Source organism: Pistacia vera, unplaced genomic scaffold (assembly GCF_008641045.1).
Source record: "Pistacia vera cultivar Batoury unplaced genomic scaffold, PisVer_v2 Contig1061, whole genome shotgun sequence".
Lineage (NCBI taxonomy): Eukaryota > Viridiplantae > Streptophyta > Magnoliopsida > Sapindales > Anacardiaceae > Pistacia > Pistacia vera.
The window spans coordinates 371,307-394,740 of record NW_022195095.1 but is presented as its reverse complement, the minus strand read 5'-3'; the positions used below and the strand labels follow the sequence as shown (position 1 = coordinate 394,740).

Sequence of the window (23,434 nt, the reverse complement as noted above, 5' to 3'; positions counted from 1 at the left end):
ATAAATTTAAATATAATGTAAAATTTATAAATTCTAATCATTTAATTAAGTATTGTATAAATAGTAAATCACTAATGTTTAATATAATGTCATAATTAATTAAGTAATTATTTAATTATATAAATTATAATTAATAGTGACATACTATAATGTGTATAATGAACTAAGTAATCATACTAAAATCTATAATTTAATATTGTAATTAATTAAATTTCTAATTATTTATTAATATACTAATGTTTATAATGGAATGTTATAATTGATTAAGTAATCATACTATAAATATTAAGGTAATGTTATAATTAATTAAATTTTTAATCATTTAATTAAGGTAATGAAATAATATAGAAATTACTAATGCTTATAATGTAAGTTTAAATTCATAACTAATTATGTAATCATTAACTATGTAATGTTATAATAATTAAGTGATCATAATATAATGTAATATATAATGTTATATTTAATTGAGTAATCATTTAACTATAATGTAATGCTAATTAATTAAATTTCAGATATTAATAAGTAATCATTGTTTATAAGTAATGTTACCATTAATGTTATATATATAATGTCATAATCAATTAATAATCATCTGATTATGTAAGTTATAACTAATTATGTAATCTAATAATGATTAAGTAATCATATTAAAATCTTTAATAAATATAATTTATTTATTTATAAACTAATATTATAATTAATTAGTGATCATTTAATTTTGATGTAATGTTACAATTAATAACTAATTAAGTAATTGTACTATAAATTTATACTGTAGTTAAAATATCATTAAAAATTTAAAACACTTTAATGGATCATAATTCCAATTATTCACTAATTAATCAAAATTTTAATATTAATATATTATAATATATTAAAGTTTTTAATTGGTGTAATGATATGTAATAAGTATAATGTGTATTAGTATTTTATTAATTAGGTTATTCCAAAAATTTAACTTTTTCTATTTTAAATTTTTTATATGTAAATAATAGAAACCCCCCATATTCATTATTCACAATTTTCACTTGGTCCATGTTCCAAAACAGGTTCCAACAGGTTCCAAAACAGGTTCTAAACAGGTTCCAAAAATCGATCCAAACAGGGTACCTTTTTCCAGGTTTTGGTTCCGGTTCCTCCACACACAAGAATAGAAACCGAAATGCATAGGTTCGATTCCAAAAAATTGGAATCGGAACTTAACCGCACAGTGCCGATTCCGATAGGTTCGATTCTGGTTCCGTTCTACCCCCAGGTTCCAGTTCTACCGACTACCTGTGCTCACCCTTACTGTTTACTTGTAATTTGCAACTACTCGACCCTTATCCGCTTAGCCTGCCTGTTTGCCAGGTCTAACCCTTGTAGTGGGCAGTTATGGGTGGTTTCCTTATCCTAAACTTGAGCATGGGTGCATACTACCTCTTTTAAGTCACAGGGCATGCCTGTTCTGTATGCCATCCTTTTTGTCTCCACTTCGCTTTTTATTTGGGTAATGACTATTGACCGAAATTCTTTGGTTAGTAGGCCTCTGGGCCTTTAACCTTTAAATTGGATTTAACCCCTTTTCTTTGGGCCTTTTTCTCAATCGGATCTGGTCATTATTTTCAACCCGACAATTATTATAATAATAATAGTTTAATTATAATAACTTATCAGTAATTATCTTTGTGTTTTTAATTGCCCAAGTTTAATTTTTGCCTGAAGTTTTATCATTGCATATAAAAATAAGTTTCCTTAGTAAATAAATTCCTTATATTCAATAATAAATTAACTAAAAGAGGTATACATGAAGCTAAAAACAAACATTTATCGCTTCTTCATTCTACATTAGGCTTTTATACAATTTGGTTACACTAAGTATCTTCTATGCTAAAGAAAAGAAGTCGTTGGATGGTACCAAAATTTTTCGATAGTTAAAATTCTTTTAGCTAAATATAATAGAGCGCGCCATGGAGTGTTTCGGTCTTGAATTCGGGTTGTATCAAGGGATGATCAATTATCGTATCAAGGAAAAAAAAAAAAAAAAAAATTCTAACATAAACTTGCAAGAGTCTATTGATCCCAGCCTTGAACCCAGGACTTGCCATCCTAGGCATCCCACAATACCCTTGTTTTTTCTAGATCCCCTCACATTCACTCTCTTCTCTCATCTTTTAGGCAAACCAATGCACCCACCCTTGTTGTAAAAGATAATTTGGTACCCTAAAAGTTTAGAATGACAAACAACCACTTTTCAGTAAGAATTTTTGGTGAGCTAAAGGACAATAGTCCTAAAAAGACTATAGGCCCTAAAAGGTTGATATTATAGTTTTTTTAATTAAATTATGTAAGTCAATCAATTACATAAATAGCCACACATCTACATTAAATTACTAGTATACCAGAAGTTGTTGTGAATTAGTGAAAGACCAATTGTCCTGTAAGTTTGAAAAGATACTATTATTTGGGCTTTTTCTTAAAATATATATATATATCTTGGCTTATGAATTTAAATCACTTATTCAAATTTAGGCCTTAAAATGTTGATTATTAATTATGTGAAATATAAATGTATATTTAATGATAAATAATTCAAATAAAAAAAAAAAAAAAAAAAACCCAATCTAACCCAACCAGTCACCCCTGTAAGTAGTACCTCGTTTCTTTCTTTACATCCCCTCTTCTTACCGATTCCTCACACACTGGCGTTCTTCCTCCATCTCTCTCTGACCAACAGCCGCGTCTCCTTTCCTCCGACCCTAATCCACAGCCACGATTCCATTCTCCTTGTTACACAACCCATTAATCAAACGCTTGCTTAATGCTAACCTCTTAACAACTCATTAATCAAGCCGTAAAATTGCTCAAATTCGGTTCAAACCCGCTTCACATCTTGTCAAAATACCAAACGCTGTACTCACAAAACCCTTCTGAGCAGTGTAATCAATGTTAATGTAGCATTATCAACAAAGAAGTGCTCTCTCAATCATTGCACTCAACCACCTACCGCCTCTCTAACTTACAATATGCAAAACCATCAAAATTTATAACTACAGAATAAGGACAAACCCCTGTTTCACACATTTTCTTAAACATTTTCTCCGCGACCCAACCAAACCCATTGCACAAGCATCCCCAAACACAATTAAAAGTGCCGGAAACCAACGCAACCCATGATTTGAAACCTCAATAAGACAATACCATGCTAAACGCTCCCTTCAATCTCCAAATTACAGCAAAACTCCTTACCATACACTGCATAACCTCATGGGGTCTCTTAAAATTCCGATATTAATCAACGTGTGTGGCTGGCCACTATATAAAGCCTCGTAAAATGACGAAACTTAGCAAACTCGATCGCCCAGTGAAGAAAACTGAGTGCCACCATCTAACCGCTTCATTAGCGAGTGAAGCAACCACAGTAATGGCCTGTTCGTGGGTCAAAGAGTCGGTGTTTTTGTAAAGATGAGCTTGGGAGGGGGATGATAAGAGATGGGTTTGTTTGTAATAGGATTAGGACCATTGAGCGGATGTTTTGACAAAAGATTGCGGCCGTGCCGGGCCAATTGATGATGATGATGATGGAGAAAGAGTAGAGGGAAAGTTATCATGGGGAGTCCGGTAACAGAATGGCCCGAGAATGAAGAGAGTGGGGCTGGGAAGGATAGTTTTCGTTGAAGGTCATGAGATCTCTTAACGAAAAGAGACACCATATCAAAATTTAACTCTTTGTCCTTCAGTTTCTTGCCAAAAAATGTCGAATTTGTGTGCTCAAAGAATTTGAATGGAACGGGGCTGTGGATTAGGGACGGAGAAAGGGGCGGCTGCTGCTTAGGAGGGATAGAGGGTGGGGGTTGTGGGTTAACGGTGGGAGAGACAGGACCGACGATTGTGAAAGATGTTGGGAGAAAGGAGCGGCGTGTGGGTGAGGAATCGGCAGAGAAGAGGCGAGAAAGAAACGATTGTTACTGGGGGTGACGGGTGTGTGTGTGTGTGTTTTTTTTTTTTTTGTTCTTTTAACATTTAATGGCCTAAAATTCCTAAATTCAGAGAAGATTTTCAAGGACATTTTAATGCTTTAGCTGACAGAAATTCCTAACGAAACCCAATGGAAAGTGATTGTTTGTCATTTCTACACTTTTAGATACCAATTGTCTTTACGGTAATATGAGTAGATGCAAGTCGGCCCATCTTTTATTTCCAAACATCCAAAAAAATTTTAAACATTTTCAATAGACCCTCCGTCACACATAACAATCATCTATCTATCTATATTTATATATCTATATAATCCCGAAGCAGTAGTCTTTGACACACTCATATAGGACTTTATAACTACTACAAGGTCAGCATGTTATTGGTCTCAGGTGCTATATTTGCTCCAAAGTGTCACCATGTTTGTGGTATTATGTTGTTTGATTCTATTACTATTAATAAAGATACATTCACATATTTTGTGGATGTTAAATGTTTTACTTATTATTATATTAAATAGATCAATAGAAACTCTTCTAATTCATAATAAATGCTTATGATTATATGTTTACATCATGATAACTATCTTCTAATTATACATTGGCTTTATATTTCGCTCTAATTGATGTGGAGGGTACAGAATGTGAAAGACATAAACATTTGAAAGGGTAGATGTATAATTAATATTGGTTACAATTACTATGCATGAAAATGCCAACATATAAATTGATGTGAAAGGGCACAAAATTTGAAAGGGTAGATGTATAATTAATATTGTTATAATTACTATGCATGAATCAATGCGAACATAATAAATTGATAGGTATATGTTGAATTTCTGAATTTGAAGAGATACGTTGTATCATTAAAAGGACACATTTATTTGAATAATATATATTTGGAATATTATCACTTGTTACATGATTATGTGAATAAAGAGAGGTATTGGACTTTTATTGCTATTTGTAATTGTTTCTTTTGGTTTGCCAGTGTATTATTAAACCTTTTTTTTTTTTTTAACTAGGTATACTTTAGTCGAATCATAATATTTGTTGCCCGGTGTTGCAATTATATGCTACCAAGGGGGTAATGTAGTTTAGTTATCTAGTGCCTCTGTAAATGTGGTTTATTGCTGTATATGTTTTGTTAGAATGAAAAAAATTTCAGGTGTTGTTGCAATTTATTGCCTAATATGTTATTGAGTTAGATGTTGAACCATTTTATTCATTGGAAACATTTGAGGCAGCTGTCGCAACTATACAGTTTTAGTGTAAAGGGGAAGATGTAACTCTATTTACAGTTTCTATAGCATTACAAGAGTCACGTTGTTGACCAATTATCCATTGACCTTAGAATTATAGCAAAGTAGTAGCCAACCATTTGTTTAATTGTAGAGGATGCAAATCTTTTTAGATGTACTATAGAATTACAAGACGACCAGATGCCAAAATTATCATTAACAATTGTAATATGTAATGTTCTCTTTACGTGAAACAATACCGTTTGATCAGAATGTTGAACCATTATTCATTATCAAAAGTCTTTTACAATGTGTATTATGAATTGTATCCATAAGTGAACGTTCTATTTTATTGTAAGATGAAAGATTAACTCTATTTTTAGATTACTATATCATTACAGGGATTTTAGGATATTATATGCTGAATTTGGATAATTGTAGGCCCCCTATCAAACCATTCATTTTATCATCAACACATTTGGTTTTCCTCGTTTCTCGATTTCCATTGAACAGTCAGTAATAAATGATCATAACTTACTCAATAAAGACCCACTTGACCACGGTTTGAATATTTGGAACTAGACATACGGGCTTTAATTTGATATGTTATACGTTAATTTGGATAATTGTAGATCCATTACTGAACTATTCATTAATTCATCAAACATTTCGGTTTCTCCGTTTCTCTGTTTCCATATAAACAGTCAGTTGTAAAATTGAAATAACTGCTCACTAAACATCCATTGATGACAGGTTTGAATTTTGGAAACTAGATAGACATGACTTTAATTTGATATATTATACGCTGTTTTGGATAACTATAAAGCACTTTCGAATGATTCATTTTATCACCACACATATTTCGATTTCTCCCATTTATTGGTTTACACAGACAGTCAGTATTAAATTGACTATAAACTTGCTCCATAAAGATCCAATTGATAACGGTTTAAATATTTGGAAAAGATAGGACAGGAATTTAATTTGATATATAATACACGTGATTGGATAATTGTGGACCCACAACTGAACCATTTATTTTATCATCACACATTTCGGTTTCCCCCGTTTCTCGGTTTCACTGAATAGTCCAGTAATCAATTGACCATAAGCTTACCCAATAAAATCTAATTGACAAACGGTTTGAACTATTGGGAAAACTAAAAATAGACTTTAATTGATATATTATATGCTGAATTCGGATACCTGTAGACGATTGTGAAACCATTCATTTTATCACACATACATTTCTGTTTCCCCAGTTTCCAGTTTCCACTAAAAATCAGTAGTCAACTGACCATAACTTGCTCAATAAAATCCATTGACGAACGGTTTGAATATTAGAAACTAATAGGACCGGACTTTAATTGATATATTATATGTTGATTTGGATAATTATAAACCCACTGCCGAACTATGCATTTTAGCATCACACACTTTGGTTTCTCCGTTTCTCGTTTTCCATCAACATCAGTAGGAACTTGACCATAACCTCAATAAAAATCCAATTGACAAACAGTTTGAATATTTGGAACTAGATAGACAGGTTTAATTGATATAGTATAAGTTGATTTGGATAGCTGTGAATCATTTCTGAACCATTATTTTATCATACACACATTTTGGTTTCCCCTATTTCTTAGTTTCCATTGAACAGTGTAGTAATAGATGGGCCATAACTTGCTCATTGAAAATGCAATTGATGAGTGATTTTAATCTTTGAAAACTAAGACAAACATGGATTTAATTTGATATATTATATGATGAATTTGGATAACTGTAGACTCAAAGACCGACCATTCTTTATCATCACACAACATTCCGGTTTCCCCTATTTTGGTTTTATTGAATAGTCAGTAATAAATTGACCATAACTGCTCAATAAAAATCAAATCATAAATCAGTATGAATTTTTGGAATCTTGACAGACATGACTTACTTTGATATATTATACGTTGAATTCGGATAAATATAGAACCAATTTTGAACAATTTATTTTATCATCACACACATTTCTATTTCTCATGTTTCCGGTTTCACACTGAGTCGTATTAAATTGACCATAACATGCTTATTTTAAAATCCAATTGACGAACAGTTTTAATCTTTGAAAACTAGACAGATGAAACTTTTAATTTGATATATTATACGTGAAATTGGATAACTATAGACCCCACTACCCGAATATTATTTTATCATCACCAACATTTTGGTTTCCCTTGTTGGTAAATTAACCCATAACTTGCTCAATAAAGATCCAATTGACGAACGGTTTGAATATTTGGAAACTAGACAGACAGGCTTTTATTATTATGTTATTGCTAAATTTGATAACTTAGACCAACTATTGAAACTATCATGTTTATCATCACATACATTTCGGTTTCTCCTGTTCTTGGTTTATATTGAACAGCATAGTAAATTGGCTATAACTTCGCCATAAAAATCCAATTTACAAACAGTAAAATATTTAGAAACTACCCAGACAAGGCCTTAATTTGAATATAATATATGAATTTGGATAACTATGGGGCCCAATCTGAACCATTCATTTATCATCACACACATTTGGTTTCCTTGTTTCTCATTTTCCCATGAACAGTCAGTAGTCAATTGACCATAACTTGGTCATAAAACCAATTGACAAACAGTTTGAATCTTTGAAAACTAGGCAGATGGTCCTTTATTTGATATATTATACGTTGAATTTGGAAATGTAGACCAATTTCTGAATAGTTCATTTTATCATCACATACATTTTATTTCCCCCGTTTCTCCGTTTCCACTAAACAGTTAGTAGGAAATCGACTATAATTGCTAAAAAATCCAATTGACAAACAGTTTGATATTTGGAAACTAGACAGAAAGGGCTTAATTTGATATTATACATTGAATTGAATAACTGTAGAGCTATTTTTGAATATTCATTTATTATCGCAACATTTTGGTTTCCCCTGTTCTTGGTTTTATTGAATAGTCAATAATAGATGGGCCATAACTTGCTCAGTGAAGATCCAATTGATGAGTGGTTTTTTTTTTTTGAAAATTAGACGACATGACTTTAATTTGATATATTTACGATGAATTAAGATAACTGTAGACCTTTCCAATTGTGGTTGAACCACATTTAAAAAAATGATAAGTGTTTAAAACAATATATGAATGACATCATTTCTAAACGTAGAGATTTTGATGCTAAGAAATGACACACACAATAGAAATCATAATGTAAGCTATATAATCAAATCTTAATTTGATAGACCTATAAATATATATACCTCAATATAGATATCACCAGTTGAAACCATCTAATTGTAAACAAGTTGTCAAAACCAATTCATAAGCAAACTTGCGCAGTGCATAGGACTTTCAACTAGTTCTTCAATAATTTCAAAGCATATATATTCCTTGTTTTCCGCAAAATGACCTTCTCCTTAGACCTCTACACACTTTTATTGTCCTTCTACAAAAGAGTAGCAATTAATCATTTCCTTGAAACTGTTGACCAATTGTTGTAAAAGGCAGAAACGGTGTCCTTTCTGCCTTTTATAACTTCTTCTTCATCTGAGCAGAAACGGGTCGTCTCTCTCTTGCCCATCGTCTTACTCTGCCTTTACCAACTCACTCTTAACTAAATTTCGTTTTCAATCACTCACGGTTTTTCTGTTCTTACTCACCAATATTCTTTGTATAAAGGTGAGTTGAGCTTCATAATTGTAACTTCTTCAGTTATGAGAAGAAAATATCAGGATTTTTCATCTTCTCTTTAAGATTACATGGTGATCAGAGCTCTGACTAGGTCAATGGCTAAAGTTCGGATCAAGTAACTTTACCCAGCTCAATGCAACATGGAAACCTAATTTGTTCAATTCATACACTTCAGCGTTCCCTTCAGTCTTCAAGTTGTTCATCCGAAGCTTACAAGAGAATTATCGCGATAATATCGATTCTGGAGATCGCAAGTTCTCTTCGTGGTTGGAGAGCTCACGAACTTGAAGATCATCTCATAGGTTTAATTCCTGTCCTTCACCTTTAATTACTTCAGATTCTGATAATCCCTCTGATCTTGAAGAAGTTAGCTCAAAGGAAACCCTAACCAAGGAAAAAATCAATCCATCTATATAGCTTGGAAAAGAACTGATAAGTTCTTAGTTACTGGTTGCTAGCTTGATATCAGAATGTTTGTTCAGTTTTGTGTCTAAATGTCAGTTTGTGACGGATATTTGGTTTCACACTTGAGCGAGAATCTTAAGTGATTCCAAAGCAAGAGCTTTACATTTAAAGAATCTTCTCCAGAATACTCAGAAAAGGAAACTTAGATGTCAGTGAGTACATCAAGAAAATGAAAGGAATAGCTGAAAGTCTTTCTGCCAGTGGGTCAGGTTTGTTTCTGATGAGGAACTACTTAACAGTGCTAGATGGTTTAGGACCTGAGTTTGACGCAGTAGTATAAATCTGACTCAAGATTAGAGTCAAAATTTGACCGTCACACTGCAAGAGCACAATATCTGTTACAAAAGTATGAAATGCGACTGGATAATTTAATACCATTGACTTTAAAGGGGGATCTGACATGTTGCCTCCACTGGTAACTCTGCTCTTCAAGTCCTCATCCTACTAATTCAGCTGCTGGTCCAGTCAATTCGTTGAGAGCTCTGCATCAGTTAATAGTTTCCTCCTAATCTCCATGTTTGTTGTCAATTCAACACCACATACCCTTTTCAGCAGATGCAACACCTCTTACTGGTCAAGTCAATCAGTACAACACGCCTTTCCTATGAATCAATTTCAGACTACTGGTTTCAAACAATTTTGGAAGAGGCAGAGGTCGTGGTTTGGTAGAGGAAAACAATTTGTCAGGTCTGTAGACAGCTGGTCACACAGCAGTTCAATGTTATCATAGGTATAATTCTACCTTATGGAGCTCCTCCTCAATATGGTTTTCTAGTCACACTTCTGGAGACTAAGTCTTCAGTAACTCAGCACCACAACATCTGCCTATATGCTGGTTCTTATGGTGTATCAGTAATCCTTTGCAAGTTACCAATACTCAGGTGCTTCTGCTAATTTTGGAAGTATCTTCCCAATTCGATCAATTCTCTGGTCTACCTGACTATGGGATACAGCAGCAATATAACACCTTTACTGGAGTTCAACATCAGCACCAACATTTGCTGTCCTCTTCAGAACCTCCAACAACCTACTTCCACTTATTACTAATACTGTTCCAAGTCAGCAATTGTCCTCAAACCAAGCTATTTGGTCATCTTACAAACTTCTTCTTCAGACTCAAACAATCCTCCAGCTTCTGTGACTGCTTCTTCAGTCAAACTCCAGGATCCAGCTTGGTATATGGATTCAGGTGGCAACTGATCCACGTTACCTCAGACCTGACCAGCTAAAGATCAGTAGGAACTATGATGGTCTGAGCAACTCCAAGTCGGAAGTGGTGAGTTTCCTAAATATCTCTCATATTGGCTTTACATTACCTAGTTCACTTCAATCAAAATGCTACCCTAAAAAATGTACTATGTGTTCCTAGATAACAAAGAATCTTCTTAGCATTTCTAAATTTACTAAGGTAATAAGTGGCTGTGAATTCACTTCTAATTGTTGTTGTGGTTAGGATATGGTTACAAGACATCTTATTGCAGGGAACTTAAAGCTAGCTTGTTATCAACTGAACCTTCCCTCATTCCTTCTTTCCAATCTGTCTAGTCTAAACAACCTGTTATTGGTTCTTTTACTCACACGTTTAGTGTCTCTACAGCAGCAGTCTAATACTTCAACAGCAGAATCTAAGTCTGCCACAACAGAGTCTGGATCCATTTGTGATAACGTTGAGTCATCATCACTGTCTATGTCTTCTCTAACAGTCAGGGTTGCATCACTGATTGTGATTCAACTTGTCAATTGTGTAAGAAAGAAACCTGAGTTAAATACTTGTAATCACTTCTCTGAGAATAAAATCACCAATAATTCCTACCATTTTTCCAGTTGTGATAATGCTAATGTTACTCATGTTTCTGATTCTGCATTTGATAAACATAGATCCACTAATTTATTGCTTCTAATTCTGTGCTTGATAAAAATAATGCATCAACCAGCTTTATGTCTCTGATTCTATACGTAATAAGCATAATTTGTCACACTAGTTCACCTAGGATAACAATGTTTCCTGATTCAGCACTTCCCAAGCATGGCTTGTTAACTAGTTCACATGAGTATGACATCTCAGTCATAAAAACAATGTCATTAGTTCATCAACCTAGTTATGTCAACTGTTCTGCCTTAGTCATCACATCAATTATAATATTGATAATTCCAGTTTAACATGGCATAAACGTCTAGGACATCCAATCTTGAGGTCTTTTCTAAATTGTAAAATGTCACCATAAATCAAATCGTTTCAACTTTCGTCTATTGTGATGCATGACAAATTGGAAAACGACAAAGAATCATTTTCCTGTTCTTCTTCTAAAACTACACAACCTCTTGAACTTGTCCATAGTGATGTCTGGGGTCCTGCACCCATTGCTTCAGTTGAGGGTTTTAAGTACTATCTTCAGTTCATTGATGATTTAGTCGTTTCTTGGTTGTTTCCTTTGCATACAAAAGCTGAAGTTCAGTAGTTTTCATTAAATTCCATCATTTAGTAGAACGACAGTTTAGTCTTAAGCTCAAATGTCTTCATCTGACAAGGGGGGAATACAAAGGGTTAATTCCTTATCTTAACACAAACACGAATTCAATATAGCATTCATGTGCATATGTTGCATCAACAAAATGAGAAAAGTGAGAGAAACATAGGCATGTAGTCGAGATGGCTTACATACTTGCTCAACATTACTTGCTCATGCTTCAATGCCTTTACAATATGGTGGAATGCCTTTGACACAGCTGTTTACTTAATAAATAGAATGCCTAACCTGTTTTAAATTTTTGTTTTCCTTACAAAAGTTGTTTTGTTTTACTCCTGTGTATTCCTCTCTTAAGTCTTCGGCTGTGCATGTTTTCTTTTCTTAGAGACTATAACCGACACAAATCATTTTTCATTCAACCAAGTGTGTCTTCTAGGTATAGTGTGGTCACAAAGGATACAAATGTCTTAGAGCCGATGGACAAGTCTTTGTTACTCCTAATGTTCTTATGAATTAGAGTTTCCATTCTCTCTTGATTTTTGTTCTTCGTCTAGTCCTTCGAAAATGTTTTCTCCCAGTACTCGCTGTAACATGCCCACTGGAACTGTTTTTTCCTTTTGTACCTGTTCATATTCCTTCTTCCTCAGCTGATACAAGCATTCCAGACTCCTGTTGAAAGTTCTCCAGCAGAAATGTCCTTCAACCATTCCATCACAACTTTTCGGAAAGAGATTTCTACAGCAGCACCTAATCCTTGTCCTGAACCTATTACTGATCTTCAATCACAACATTCCTCAGAATCATTACACATCACAGATTCCACTCCTTCTTCTCATACAGGTCCAATTTCTAAACACATATCTAACACCCCATATGACCCCGATAGTTCAGTACCAACTGCTCACTTGAAGTAGATTTAACCAAGTTTTCAACTTCAGATCCTACCCTCCTACCATTAGCTCCACTTTACCCATGTTTACTTGAGGTTGACTTGGAACCACCATAGTTCTCTACTGTTCCTACTGGTCCTCAGTTTCTGGTAATGCAACACCCAATATAACAAGGCCAAAGCTACTGCAGCCTCCAACAAAATTGTCCTTCTCATTTCGGACAGTCTGTTGTGCATCCTGAACCATCTTCAGAATGGAAAGAGGCCCTAGGTTGTCCAGAATGGAAAGAGGCCATGCAGGTGGAATTCGAGTGCATTGGTTAAGAATAATACCTAGTCCCTTGTTCCCATAACTCCTGATATGACATATAGTTGCAGTAAATGGGTATTCAGGACCAAATTTAATGCTGATGGCTCTTTACAAAGGTATAAGGCTAGATTAGGGCCAAAGGATTCCAGCAAACTCCTGTTTGGACTACTTTTGAGACCTTAGCCCTGTATTAAGCCTTCACTAAAGAATCATTTTAAGTCTGCTATCACCTATGGTTAGGACATCCAACAAGTTGATGTCAACAATGCTTTCCTCAATGGAGAGTTGATGAGGTAGTTTATATGCATCAACCTGAAGGGTTTGCAACCTACACATCCTTCTATGTGTGCAAACTTCAAAGGCTCTTTATGGCCTTAAACAAGCACTAAGAGCCTGGTTTGACAAGTTAAAACAAGCACTTTTGTCCTCATGGATTTCAGAATTCAGTCTCAGATTCAGCTCTTTATTCTTAGAATAATACTCATCACTGTTCAGATCAGTCATTTACCAATAAACTTGTGAAGGATTTGAAGACAGTGTTGTTTTAAAGACTCTTGGGTCAGTGAAGTACTTTCTTGGTCTTGAAGCTACTCGAACAAATGAGGGGCCTTCACCTGAAACAGTCCAAATACATCAATGATCTGTTAGTCAAGACAAAATGTTGGATGCTCACTCTTGCTCTACACCCATGGCTGTTGGAGTAAAATTATTGCCACTGTAGTGCTCATTTTAATGATCCTAGCCTATATAGGAGCACCATTGGAGCCCTGTAGTATGACTTTAACAAGGCCAGATATCACTTCCCTGTCACAAACTTAGCCATTCTTGGTAGCCCCAACAGAACTACAGTGGCAGGCCTGTAAGAGAGTGTTAAGGCTACATCAGGGCACTCAAAATTATGGTTTACAGTTCAGCACCTCTGTAACATTAGCTGTTGAATGCTATGCTGATGCTGATTGGGGAAGTGCCTTGATGATAGGAGATCTACAGTGGCTATTGTGTATTCTTGGGCCTAACCTTATTCAACTGGAGTTCCGACAAAACAAAGGTAGTTGCATTATCTTCCACCGAGCTGAATATAGAGCTCTTGCTCATACTGCCGACTGAAGTTGCATGGCTGAAAAGTAATTCTCAGAGTTGGGCATAGGCTTGTCTTCTTCCCCGATTATGGTATGATAATATAAGTGCTGGAGCCCTTGCTGCTAATCCTGTTTTTCATGCAGAACCAAGCACATCGAAATTGATGCTCACTATATTAGAGATCAAGTGTGCTCAAGAACATTGTGTGAATACGTGCCTTCTAAATTGCAATTGCAGATGCTTTAACTAAGGCCTTGTCAATCTCTCAATTAATACTTTAAGGGACAAACTCGTGTTGTTGCTGTAATCAGCGTGCTGACAGCAATACAGTTGTAGTTCAGGACAAAGTTGGCAACTCTAGTCTATTTTCAGAATGGTTTTGATGCTGCATAATGTTACAGTAGTTTGATGTTGCAGAAAAAGGTGGTGTTTAACATGCTGCAGAATGGTGCATGAGCAAGTGCACTGGTGTTTTGGTGTTGAAAATGCAGAGCACTGGTGTTTTGGTGTTAAAATGCAGAGTTGTGCATGTTTGAAAATGCAAGAGTGTGTATGTTGAAAATGCAGATTGGTATTATTGATGTTTGGTGTTGAATGCAAGAGTTGTGCATGTTGAAAAGTAGCATTGTGAATGTTGACAATGCAGAATAGTTTTGAAAATGCAGATTGGAGCAACGATGTTTGTATGTAACAGATTGAGCAATGGTGTTTGATGGCATTTGGTATTTGGGTTGCAAGGGTGTTTGAAAATGCAAGAGTTGTGTATGTTGAAAATGCAGATTGATATACTGATATTTGGTGTTGACACAGATGAAGCAATGGTGTTTGATGTGCATTTGGTATTTGGGTTGCAATGGTTGTTTGAAATGCAAGAGTTGTGTTGTTGAAAATGCAGATTGATATACTGATATTTGGTGTTGAAATTGCAAGAGTTTGCATGTTGAAAATGTAGGATGTGAATGTTGACATGCAGAATAGTTTTGAAAATGCAGATTGGAGCAATAATGTTTGATGTAACAGATGAACAATGGTGTTTGAAAATGCAGCATTGTTGAAACTATGGTATTTGACGTGCTTGCAATGGTGTTTGATGTCCTTAGCAAGAAGCAAGATTTATTTTTGGTTGGCTTGTTTGGATTAATTGCGAACTACTTAATCAAGTTAAAAGGCTGAGTCCAGACACAGTGACATTTTCTTTCCCAGAAGTGGCATTCTTTCCCAGAAGAATAAGCAGTACCAAAGGTGTTTTTTTGAGGGGGAATGTTAGCACATGATGCTGGAAATAACATGGGAAGAAGTAGATAGTTTGAGTGGGCATGTTGACATTTATTGTAAAAGGCAGAAACGGTGTCGTTTGCCTTCATAACTTCTTCTTCATCTGTGCAAAAACGGTGTCGTCTCTCTCTGCCCCATCGTCTTACTCTGCCTTTACAACTCTACTTTACTAATCTGTTTCACTCACTCACGGTTTTTCTGTTTCTCTCACTCACCAATATTCTTTGTATAAAGGTGAGTTGAGCTTCATTAATTGTAATTCTTCAGTTAATGAGAAGAAAATATCAGGATTGTTCATCTTCTCTTTAAGTTTACAGAAACAAATCTTTGTGGTAGACGATAATATTTACCCGTCTAAGGGATTGTCCAAAAATTGTATGTTCAAGTCTCCGAAAGTAACACCTCAAAACGCTTTACATATCTACGTGCTTATTAGTTACGAGGTATAAATCAATTTTCTAACACTTACTAAATTCAACAAACGGGACGGCTTTACAATTCAATTAAGCTATTAATTTTTTTTTTGCGTATTAATAATAATTCCAACACCACTGGATACTTGTCTTTATTGCTAAGTCAAGGCTACAAGGGGAGACATGTCAGAGCACTTCCACGAAGTGCCTGCGTATGCCCAAAATTAATTGAATATTGGAATGAGGCTTCGTTGAAGGTGAAGCATGGTACATTATTGAAGATGGTATTGACCAATCTCTCTCTTCTCATCTGAACACTTTGTAACAAGGATTCTGCGTGTTGGATCTGGGTAATTTCTCGATCAGTAGAGTTCTTGATATTCTGCCAACTGATTTAAAAAGGTAGCCGTTCTCATCAGTCGAAGTTGATGGTCTTCATCTGGATTCTCCTCAAGAAAAGTATGATGTTTTTCTTAGTTTTAGAGGCCGAGGACACCCGCTACAATTTACCAGCCATCTCTAGGCAGCTCTGATTCGGGCGAATATTTCAACTTATTGATATCAACTAATAGAGGAGATGAAATTCGTCATCGTCTTTTGAATGTTATTGAGAATCAAAGATTTCGGTTATCATTTTTTCAGAACGCTATGGATTTCCAGAGGTGCTCTGAAGAACTTCGGGAGATCATTAATGGACGAAGGAATATGAATGGTAACTCGTAATACCAGGTCTTTTATCTCGTAGATCATCAGATGTAGAAATCAACTGGAACTTTTGGAGTGGATTTGCTAATTTACAAACGTTTGCACAGAGTTTAACGAAGAAATGGAGAATGCTTTGACGGAAGCGCAAACTTATCTGGCTGGCCGTTAGTTGCCATGAGTAAGTGTTACTTACATCCTCACTATGAATTACTTTTATTTAGTTATATGTTTTATTTTATTGAAATTCATAGTTGATAGATCTCTTAATGCGTCCCTTCGATTGATTAATAGTAAGTTAAATGTCATTTTTCTAACCTAAGGGTTGTTGTTGAGGTCAAAATTATTATTATTATTATTTTTTTGTGATTGTGCGTGTTCGAGTTACTTGCGTGTATCTCAACTAATCTTTGATGTCTTGAAGTAATGTACGGGCAAATCTTCTCAATTGGGGCCACCCCTATTAGTGCTAGGGGGACTCGAATTAGAAACCCATTAGACCCCTCTGCTTTTTTACCATTAGGCCAACCAATGGTGGTTGGTCGAGAAGGTTTGTTCTTTTCATTAATTTCTTAGGTTTAAAATACTTAGACACTTATCCATTATTTGTGGCTTATCTTAAGCATTAACTTTGTAGAGTGTTCAATAGTCCTGAAGATTGCTCGTAAGCGGGCCCTGACACCCCATTCATAAAAAAAAAAAAGTCAATTTCTAATTAATATTTTAATAACAACTTTGAAGGGAGGAATTTTAAAATTGTCTTGATCATATTTACTTATCGATATTAACTAATAGAATTAAATAATGTAAGTTTGATTGTTTACAATTTTTTTCATTGTTGATTTCTATATTTGTAGGCCGAATATGATCGTATACAGGAAATTGTCGAAATGTTCGGAGGACATTGATTCTATGTACCCAAGTCATTATGACAAGATTTAGTAGGATACAATCCAGCATCAAGAAAATTGAACTTATAGCAAAGGGGGTTCTCAAAGTAGGAATATGGGGAATGGGTGGTATAGGAAAACAACTATTGCAAAGCTGTATCCAACAAAATCTTTAAGGAGTTGATGATTATTTTTGTGCTGAGTTACAACTCCACTTTGCAGAAAGATCTTTTTTCTGCAATTTTACAGGATGAAAAAGCCCATCTAGCTTGCGAGTTAACAAAGAAAAGACTTGGGGAAAAAGAATTTCATTGTTTTTGATAATGTGGAGTCCCAAAAACAAATAACAGATTTGATTGGGGATCTTAATTGGTTCGGTTTAGGAAGGTCGCATTATAACAACAAGAAAAAACAAGTGCTTAAGAATTGTGGAGTGGATGAACACTAATATATACAAGGTTGAGAGATTGTTTCATCATGAAGCTTCTCAGCTTTAGTTGGCATGCCTTTAACAAAAGTCCACCTTCAGGTTATTGAGCTGTCGAAAAGGGTAATAAAGTATGCAAATGGTGTTCATTAGCTCCTGGTTGGGTTCCATTTTATTTGGCAAAAAGAAGTTTGGGAAAGTGTCACAAATAAACTACAAAAATGCCTTGGAAGGTATTCAAGACGTGCTAAAAGTCAGTTATGATAGATTAGATCCTAAGCAACAGGTATCTTTCTAGATATTGCATGTTTTTTTGAAAGGGAGAGTAAAGCTCTGTAATTAAATTTGTGATATTGATAACTCCGGCCCAACTTGTGAAATAGAGCTCTTATCGACAAATGTCTCATAAGTGTGTCAAGTGAAGATAATAATGCATGACTTACTTCGAGAATGGGTAAGGGAATTATACAAGAATTCTCTCAATATCCTGAAGACTGGAGTCGTTTGTGGCATCCAAAGATATTTATCCTATACTGGAGGAATCTACGGTAAGATCAAAGACATTACTTTTGCATTCATGTTATACAACAACACCGCACACATGTACATCATGCTATGTATATCATTATTAAATTTTGGAAATTATCTTCTAAGAATCCTATATAATTTCCTTAAAAAAGATGTCGTATTTGAACCACTAAAATGTAAAGTAAGCTTTAATGAATTGATGCCTAACATTGTTTTCTTGTTTATTAGGGAACTAGAGCAATTGAAGGCATATGGTTGACATGTTGAAGGAAGTAGATAGAATTAATCCTCATGTTTTCGAGAGATGAAAAGGCTACGATTCTTGAAGATATATAATTCTTACTGTGAAAGGATAACATCAGTAAAATTGATGTTTCAAGGCCTTGAATCTCCTTTCACTAAGCTGAGATACTTCTGTTGGCATGGATGCCCGTGAATCCCTTGCATTGAAGTTTAATCACACAAAACCTTGTCGTACTTGACATGCCTTATACTAATGTTGAACAACTTTGGACTGATCACAGGTATAGTTTGTATTAAATTACAATTTTGTTATAAATTATAAGGATGATATATATATATATGCTAATTTTATTGTTACTCTCTTTTTTTTTTTTTTTTTTTTACAGGATTTAAAAATTAAAAAGTATCAACCTCAGTTACTCCAAAAATTTACTCAATCCCAGACCTCTCACCTTGCCAAATCTGGAGAGCTTAATTCTAGAAGGTTGTACAAAATTGTCTGAGATTTGCTCATCTATTCGATATCTCAACAATCTGGTTATCTTGAATCTGAAATGCTGCAAAAGTCTTTCTAGTCTTCCAAGGGCATTCATTCACAATCTCTCAGGAAAGTTATTCTTTCTTATTGCTCAAATCTCAGGACATTTCCAGATGTGTCATGGACATACAGAGTTTTTTTAGATAGAACTGCAATAGAAAGTTGCCCTCATCATAGAGAATCTATCTAGACTAGTTAAATTGAATCTTGAAGAATGTTCAAGGCTAGAGAATCTCCAGCAATATCTACGAGTTGAATCTCTTCAACATCTTAATCTGGGCTGTTCAAAACTTGATGGATTTGATTGAGAAATTTGGAAGATTTGAAGGTACTCTCATCCAATTATGTGTGCGATCTTGATGGAACTAAATCTGACCGATTGTTGTATCAGGGAGTTACCTAATAGTCTTGGTCAGTTACTCTCCTAAAAAGGTACTTTTAGGCAGAAACAAATTTGAGAGAATTCCAACTAGCATCATACACCTTTCTAAGTGTCTTATCTTGAATTGGGTTACTGCGAGAGGCTTCAATCCTTACCGAGCTTCCATCAGCTACGATATATATATAGATGCACACAATTGACAACATTGGAAGCAACCTCAAGTTTATCAATTCCTTACCGATCTTATTTGGGAAACGTGAGAGTTAACTTCATCAGTTTGTTCAAACTGGACCAAAATGCACTGGAGACTTTATGAATGATCCTCTACTGAAAATTCCGCGGTTTGAAGTTTATAAGGTCCTCTCTTAAATAGCTAGATGCTGTTAATTAATTTTACTATTATATATATAAGTGTTAGAGTTGACATTTAATTTCTTGTAATAATGTTCTTTGTACAGGAATTTTATCCAAGACCTAGTGCTAGTATTTGTTTCCCAGGAACTAAAATTCCAGAGGGTTTAGCACTCGAAGTTCAGGTCTTCGATAAATCTCGAGCTGCCATCAAATTGGTTGAATCCCAGCTTTGTTAATTTTGCTATGTGCGCTGTTGTAGAATTTCGAAACTATCACAATGGGGCCAGGGTTTGGTTGTTGGCTGTGAATGCAAGCTCAAACTAACGATGAGATAGTATTATACCATGGCACTTTGAAGGGTTGGCACTAATAGTGGACCTGAAAATGTTAACTCAGATCACATATTCAGGGATATTATTTCCATGTGTCCCTCTGGTTACTATGATAAGATTACCATCCATTTATGCTGAGGATTTAATAATAAACGCATAGCCTGTTGCAATGTGAAAGAGTGTGGGATCCATTTATTGTACAGAGATCAATGAGGAGGAAGAAGAACCTTCCCCAGAGATTGAAGATTTCAAGGTAATTTCTTCCTCTTTACTATATACCATAAACATTTGTTACTTCTTTAATTTCTTGTTCATAATTGTTTCAAATAATTTCTTGTAAGTTTTAGAGTTTTTTTTTGTTTTTTTTTTTTTTTAATGTGTGCTACAAGGACTTACATTAAGACTACTAATTGAACAAAAAATAATTAAATTGGTTAAAAATGCATTTTTTTAAATAAATAAATTGAAATATCAGAATTTTTATTATGTTTTTGTTTATCTTTCATTGTGAAACTAAAGTAATGTCTCCTTTTAGCTATCTATATCTATCTATCTATCATCTATAATATATATATATTTTTTTTTTTTCTTCACTCCAGCTATAAAGTAATAAAACAAGTCTAAGTGAAAGGTAGAAATGAATTTTTTTTTTTTGGGTGATAGAACTAGATACAAATGATGTAGAGAGATAAACCATATGAAAATGGGGAGAGACAAATAGAAGAAGAGATGTGAGAGAGAGAATTTGGTTAAAAGTTAAAAGGAAAATGTTATATGAGGCCCGTCTTTTTAATTTTTTGTTTTGAGTAATACTGTATTTACAATTTTTTCATATAAACTGATGTGCAAAAGAATAATATGTGATTTTAAATTAAAAATAAATAAATAATTAAAGAAATTCCATGACAACCATGCAAAGTTGTTACTTCAGTTTGCATGAGAGTTTGTATAAAAAGTTTGTAAGTGTTGTATTATTTTTTTGTTTTATAATTTGTATTTTTCATTGAGATTGGATTTATTACAATTGAGAGCATTTGGTCTAGGTTTAAGCAAAATTCGGGTGGTCACCACTGAGTCCCATTGTATTTTTAAAAATATAAAAGTTTCGTTGATAAACAGTTGTCACTTTACAATGAATTAAATTAATAATTAAGCAAAGAAAAAAAAAAAAAAAAAAAAAAACAACGATGACAAAAGTGCTATAATAATGCTATTTGTTGTTTATGTTCTTATTTAAAATCCTAATGAGCTGAATTTTGTTTCCTTTTTGGCAACATTAACATATATAAAGAAAATATATTATTCGAGAGGAGGAAGAGGAATCAAATTCCCAAGGATTGAAGAGGAAGAGGAAGAAATCTAACTCAAAAGGTAAATTAAAAGATTACATCTACAATACGATTCTCAGATCTCATTTGTTTCTACGTGTTTGGTTCAATGATCTGTACATATATTTTGTTTCTATATGTTTGGTTTCAATGCATTGCTTTTAATATGTTATTCTTTTATAGATCTTGAGTGAAATCTGAAGGAATATCTATTCTTGATGAGGGAATATTAAGAATTTCTTGAGGTTTGGGATATGTAATGCCTCACCTCCTGCAAGGTTTGTCCGCTTTGGCCCGGCACATCGGAGCTCAAAGCCTCACAGTTTTGTCCTCTTGCAGCCAATACTACAAAAGGTGCCTCGCAGGGGGTAAGGAACCTTCCTTATATGGCACTTACAACTTTCACAAGCAAGTGATGTGTGATCCCACACTCTCCCCACTTTTGGGACCAATTGATACACAACCTCAGGTCCAATTTAAAGTTCAAGATTGTACGCTGAATGTTGCACATGAATTCGATTGGTGTTATGAACTGTTGCCTGAGGGCTGAAACCTTAAGACCCGTTGAGAGAATATCTTATTCTTGATGAGGGAATATTAAAAGAATTTCTTGAGGTTTGGGATAATTGTAATGCCTCACCTCCTGCAAGGTATAGTCCGCTTTGGCCCGGCACATCGGAGCTCACAAGCCTCACAGTTTTGTCCTCTTGCAGCCCATATACTACAAAAGGTGCCTCGCAGGTGGGTAAGGAACCTTCACTTATATGGCACTTCACACTTTCACAAGCAAGTGATGTGTGATCCCACACTCTCCCCACTTTTGGGACCAATTGATACACAATCATCAGCAGTTCCAATTTTAAAGTTCAAGATTGTACTGGATGATTGCACATGAATTTGATTGGTGTTATGACTGTTACCTGAGGCTGAAACCTTAACCCTTTGCGCTTTCATATTGTAGCATACTTGCATTCATTGATAACAATATGGAACATCTAACTATTTAATGAGGGTAATCCATTTATCACAATATTATTGCATGTTAATAGAAATGTCATTAACATGCTCAAAGAGAAGCTAATTTCCAGAATTTTTTTTTGGTAGTCAGGGTGTCTAGTCCAACTTATTATACTCCTCAACTAATCTTAAAAATCTATTAAACACTATACAAGCCCAAAGGATCAGGTAATCCATATTGCTATTGTGGTAAGTAGTTCCAAGGTTTGAACACAGGAACTCAAAGAAGGGAGCAAATCCTCTTTACTGCCAAGCCAACCTCTTGAGGTTTAAATTTATAATATTAAGAGTATTACTTTTTTTTTTTTTTTTTCATGATCAAAGTGTTCGGGCTAGTTTGAATGCATCTCAATTAATCTCTGATATTCATTGAATATCTTATAAGCCTAATGTTCCAAGGTAAACCACAGATGTAGTAAGTGACCTTAAAATAGTTTAAACCTAAAAAGTTTATGACGGAAGCAAACATTCTTGACCATTAGGCCAATCCCTTGGGGTTTTATCTCCAGAATTTTCAATAACATTATAATCTATCTTGCTTGTCAACTAAAATTTCATTATCCAAATTAGCAATTGGAAGATTACATATTTTACATGCAGATGAAAATGTTGTCTATCTTGATTACCTTTTTGAATAAGGATGTATACTTTTCAACCATAGGCATGTGGACATATGTCATTCAAATGAATATGAATAATCTTTAACATTTAGGTGCAAATAAAAGTTACTAATAATGACAATTAAACTAACTTAATACATTTTCATTATTAAAAACATTTTTATCGATGTTTATTATAGTCTGTTTGACTTGGTCAAGACATGGTATTACTGTTTGACCTAATCAAATAATATTTTAATTATTAAAAAACATTTTTGATGATGAGAAA

General features: G+C 34.3%; 1 protein-coding gene across 1 annotated transcript in view; it reads left to right on the top strand.

Moving 5' to 3' along the window:
- The window catches only part of LOC116130882 (disease resistance protein RPP2B-like), a 48,398-nt gene extending 25,863 nt beyond the window's left edge, over nt 1-22,535 (top strand). Inside the window, exons 8-10 of the mRNA XM_031416582.1 lie at nt 21,512-21,572; nt 21,713-21,732; nt 22,099-22,535. Of these exons, the coding sequence (XP_031272442.1) occupies nt 21,512-21,542 (31 nt within the window). The 3' untranslated portion in view covers nt 21,543-21,572; nt 21,713-21,732; nt 22,099-22,535. The remainder of the gene's footprint in view (nt 1-21,511; nt 21,573-21,712; nt 21,733-22,098) is intronic.
- The last annotated feature ends 899 nt before the right edge of the window (nt 22,536-23,434 follow it).